This window comes from Chrysochloris asiatica, unplaced genomic scaffold, assembly GCF_000296735.1.
Source record: "Chrysochloris asiatica unplaced genomic scaffold, ChrAsi1.0 scaffold00375, whole genome shotgun sequence".
In the NCBI taxonomy this organism is placed as follows: Eukaryota; Metazoa; Chordata; class Mammalia; order Afrosoricida; family Chrysochloridae; genus Chrysochloris; species Chrysochloris asiatica.
The window spans coordinates 1,581,283-1,586,322 of record NW_006408893.1 but is presented as its reverse complement, the minus strand read 5'-3'; the positions used below and the strand labels follow the sequence as shown (position 1 = coordinate 1,586,322).

The 5,040-nt window shown below is 42.7% G+C and overlaps 1 protein-coding gene across 1 annotated transcript; it reads left to right on the top strand.

Moving 5' to 3' along the window:
- Positions 1 to 1,453: 1,453 nt before the first annotated feature.
- Positions 1,454 to 1,951, top strand: LOC102831846 (diphosphoinositol polyphosphate phosphohydrolase 3-beta-like). The gene has a single exon (XM_006876352.1). The coding sequence runs from the start codon at positions 1,457 to 1,459 to the stop codon at positions 1,949 to 1,951; it is 495 nt and encodes a 164-aa protein (XP_006876414.1). The 5' UTR covers positions 1,454 to 1,456.
- The last annotated feature ends 3,089 nt before the right edge of the window (positions 1,952 to 5,040 follow it).

The following is a 5,040-nucleotide window of genomic DNA, read 5'->3' as shown; positions in this document are numbered from 1 at the left end:
CTTCTCCAGTTGTTGGATGGTGTTGTGGTTGTTAAGTGCCATTGAGCTGCTTCCCACTCATAGGGTTTCCAGTGAGTGGCCGGTGGGTTTGAACCACTGACCTTGTGGTTAGCAGTGCAGTGCTTATCCTACACCACCACAAGTAGGAGAGTTCACTGTTGAAGAAACCGAGGAACACAAGTGAGGAGAGATGTAAATCTGGGTTTAAGAAAACTGTTAAATTCTAGACTTTGCCGAGATGTCTGGCAACTTGGGGAACGCATTAGCAAAACTGGGAACTATAACACAGCAAAGTAAGGTAATGTTTTCCCTAAAATAATATTGACTATTCTGACAAAACCAGGACCTTCTTATACATGCATTAAGTACCATGCATGTGAAAGTTGAATAGTTAATAAGGAAGACATAGAAGAACGGATGCATTTGAGTTCTGGAGAATACTAAAAGTACCATAGACTTGTAGAAGAACAAATAAATCAGTGCTGGAAGAAGTACAGCCAGAATGCTCCTTGGAAGCCAGGACGGAGAGACTTAGTCTCTCTTACTTCGGGCATATTATCAAGATAGCATATGCTGGAGAAGGACATGCTAAGAAAAATGGAGGGTCAGCAAAAAACCGGAAGACCCCTAACAAACTGGATTGGCACAGTGAATGGCAACAGCTTAATGACTGAGAGGATGGCACAGGACCAGGCAGTGCTTCCTTCTGCTTTGAATAAAATGAGTCGGAACTGACTAGACAGTGTTTAACAAGAGCAATAACCACCTTGCCCTTGACTCTATTTGCACAAAACGCTGCTGGCTGTGTTTCATCAAACCTGGCGGGGAGGGTGAGAAGAAAGGGCTCCCTGACAGGCACAGGTGTAAAGAATTTCGGCCCGAGAATTTCGGCCCCAGACAACTTGCAATTAACGTAACGCGATTCCTAATCCTAGGTGGGAAGCGCCTGCGCAGTGGGCCCTGAGGCGTTGCGCGCGGCGGGAGCCTAGAGACACCCCCCTCCGCTTCCCCGCCCTCCAATTCTCTAGCGAATACGGGGACACGCACGTGAATGCGCCTCACCTCACTCAGCCCCAGCCTGGAGCGACGGAGGGTAGGAGAGGTTGCGGGAGACGCTTACTAGAGAGACACTGGTGGGCTCTTTGAAGAGTTTCGAACTCCTGGGCGGCTGCTGTGCAGACGCCTGCGCCATCTCTCCACTCTAGCTTCCGATGATCTGCGTTTCCTCTGCGCTGAACTCAGCCGGCTGATGGTCCAAAAGACTGACTGACTGACTTGCCTAGCTCTCTCCCGCCAGTCTCGCCACCCCGCCTCATCTTCCCCTAGGCTCCTCTTGTGTTTGCCGGCTGGACGCCTCTGCCCCCGCCCCTCGCCTGGGCCCTTTCTCTCCTCAGCCCCTCCGCTGGATAGCTACGGCGATGGAAGCAGCAGCGAGCTGGAGTTGTTGGCCTCGAGGATGAAGTGTAAGCCCAATCAGACGCGGACCTACGACCCCGAGGGTTTCAAGAAGCGAGCAGCGTGCCTGTGCTTCCGGAGCGAGCTGGAGGACGAGGTGCTGTTAGTGAGTAGCAGTCGGTACCCAGACCGGTGGATCGTGCCGGGTGGGGGCCTGGAGCCGGAGGAGGAGCCCGGCGGTGCGGCAGTCCGAGAGGTGTACGAAGAGGCGGGAGTCAAGGGGAAGTTAGGCCGGCTCCTGGGCGTTTTCGAACAGAACCAAGATCGCAAGCACAGAACGTACGTGTATGTTCTGATGGTCACTGAGATCCTGGAGCATTGGGAAGATTCCATCAGCATTGGGAGGAAGCGAGAGTGGTTCAAAATCGAAGATGCCATCAAGGTTCTCCAGTGCCACAAGCCCGTGCATGCCGAATATCTGGAAAAACTCAAGCTGGGCGGTTCCCCAGCCAGTGAACACTCCGTGGCCCCGTCCCTGCCAGATAGCAAGCCATAGTATGTATCGCTGCTACACTGACTAACGATTTGCCATCTACCTTAAAATAAATAATGCCTGGAGCACCTCTAATGCCATGTGCGGTTTTAGGTCTTATGGGGAGGAGGGAGGCTTCTTTTGTTTGCAAACTGTCTCAGGTGCCAGGCAGGGTTTTCAGACAATTTGCACGTTTTTCAGATACGGGCAAAATCCCTTTTTGGTAAGCTGAACCCACATGAGATTTTCTTTTCAAGGTGCCTTAACTGCTCAGTTAAGGACTGTGTGTGTGCTGGTTTTTTTGTTTTTTTGTTTGTTTGTTTGTTTGTTTTTTCACGGATCTGTGTGTGATTGTGTGTGTATGTGTTTAGTACCAGTCTTGTGGTTTGTTTTGTTGTGGCGGCCTTTAAAATCCCCTCTGGTTGATTGGGAAGATTTATTTTTTTTCTAAGTTGGTTTCTCATTTATAGTATTAGCCCTTGGTAACCAGCCCTTCTGTGACAGGTACTTGTTTAAAAACTCAGTTCTGAATAGTTTAAAAAAGAAAGAAAGAAAAAGTTTGTACTCTTTCTGCACCCAACAATAATTGCATATTGAGAAATATGATCGAATATACCTCTTTTAGAAATTTCTTGGGCTATTTCTATGCTCATCATTTGATTTTCAAAACTTTTGACATTTGGTGATTTCTTGACTGCTTACTTGGAATGGTTATTTCCCATATAGCTCAAATGTAGTTTAATGAACTATTATTTTATAGAACAGTTATTTCTCAGGAAGTTATTGTTAGCCAAATGCATCCTGATATATATACAAAGGGGCTTCAAATGTTCATAGAACAATTCCATGATCTTTTAATTAAATTTTTCCATGAACTTATTGAAGTCCCTCGGTACATCTTATAAAACTGTGTGTTCAAGAAATATGATTTAGTATGCCCAACTTTCAACTCCCATTGCCCCTTTCTTCTTATTGGTACCTTAAAAGAAAGCATGATTCTCTCATTACAAATGAGATTTTAAAAGATAATTTCCTGTATTTTTATTTTAGTGAAATTCCAACTAAACTGCCCTGGCCATGAGTAACCACAGTAATGAAATCTTATATGGTGATTATATTCCAATTGACTAAAGTGGCTTTCTTGTTAGCAAGCAGCTATTACAGATTCCTCAAACTGTTAAGATGCCTGTACAGTTGCTTTTAGAGATTGTAGATAAATGTTTTGTCTCACACAGCAAACTTTTTTGGGTCCCAAATTAAGCCCTCTTACATTTGCCTTAATAACTGGCTGGAGATCAGGAATCCTATCCATCTAAAATACATGTTTCTCTTTTGGAATTCTCTCTATTTCACCAGCCATGTCAGACATTGGCATTGGAAACATTATTCCTTAAACAAGGGGGGTTTCAAAAAGTTTAATGGGACAATCTAGTATCTTTTAATTCCATTCTTCCACCCACTTTTTGAAGCACCCCTCATGTAACACTTGTTAAGTGCCCTTGAGTCCATTTGAGCTCACAGTGACCCTGTATAGGGTTTCCAGTGACACTGTGGTTAACAGTTCAATTGTAGATAACACTTAAGTATTAGTAAATAATGGCTAAAAGTAGAACATAATTATTTAAAACATTTTATTACTCCTCAAAATAGCCTGATTTTTAACTATTACTAGTAAATTAATGAAGTTACATTCTAAAAAACAAGTTTCAATAATGTATAACATATGTAAGGAACAATACACAAATATTTAATGTACAGCTAAATGAATTTTCAGACCTGGTGTTAGAAACCAAAAGGGGAAGAACATGCTCAGCATTTCTCAAGTTTAAAAAGCTGAAGAAAAAAATTCAAGCCTCGGTTTGCAATATTGAAGGACTACATGGGAAAGATATTGAATGATGCAAAAAGCATCAAAAGAAGATGGAAGTTATACACAGAGCCACTGAACCAAAAAGATATGGATGATGGTCATCCATTTTAAGAGATAGTGTGGTGCGGGACTACAAAGTCATTTGAAGTGTAAGGTCGGTGGTTCAAACTCACCAGCTGCTCCTTGGAAACCCTATGCAGGGTTGGTATGGGTCGGAATCGACTCAACAGCACTTAACAACAACAACAACATATGATCAAGAGTCCTGGTGTGGCAATGTAGGATAAGCACTTGACTGGAGGGTCAGTTTGAACCACAAGGTTCACAGTTCAAACTCACCAGATACTCCTCTTAAACCCTATTCAGGGTTGCTATGAATTGGAACTGACCTAATAGCACTTAACAACAACAACATATGATCAGAAACTGATGGTACTGAAGGAAGAAGTTCAAGCTGTACTGAAGATTCTGGTGAAAAGCAGGGCTCCAGGTATTGACAAAATACAAATTGAAATCTTTCAACACATGGATGCAGCGCTGAAAGCACTCACTAATCTATGCCAAGAAATCTGGAAAACAGGTACCTGGTCAACCTGGAGACATCCACATTTGTACCCATTCCAAATAGATGACCCAGTAGAATGCAGAAGTCATCAAACAATATCATTACTATTACAAGTAAAATTCTGAAGATAATTTAAAAATGGCTACAACTGGACATTGACAGGAAACTGCCAGAAAATCAAGCCAGATTCAAAAGAAGACATGACTGAAAGCAGAGAATACAAGAAAGATGTTTACTTGTGCTTTATTGACTATGCAAAGGCTTTCAACTATGTGGATCATGACAAACTATGGATAACACTGCAAAGAATGGGTATTCTAGAACACTTCATTGTGCTCGTGAGGAATGTGTACATAGACCAAGAGGCAGTTTTTAGAACAGAATAAGGGGATACTGAATAGTTGAAAATCAGAAAAGGTGTTTGCCAGGGTTGTATTCTTTCACCATACTTATTCAATCTGTATGCTGAGCAAATAATATGAAAAACAATTATATGAAGAATGCAGCATTAGGGGTGAAGGAAGACTAATTAACAACCTGCAATATGCAAATGATATATATAACCTTGCTTGCTGGAAACAAAGAGGACTTTGTTTGATGAAGATCAAAGACTATAGCCTTCAGTATGGATTCAACCTCAATGTGAAGAACACAAATACTCACAACTGGACCAGTAAA

Excerpts from the sequence above, each read along its gene's own strand:
- LOC102831846 (XM_006876352.1), top strand. The coding sequence starts at position 1,457 with ATGAAGTGTAAGCCCAATCAGACGCGGACCTACGACCCCGAGGGTTTC.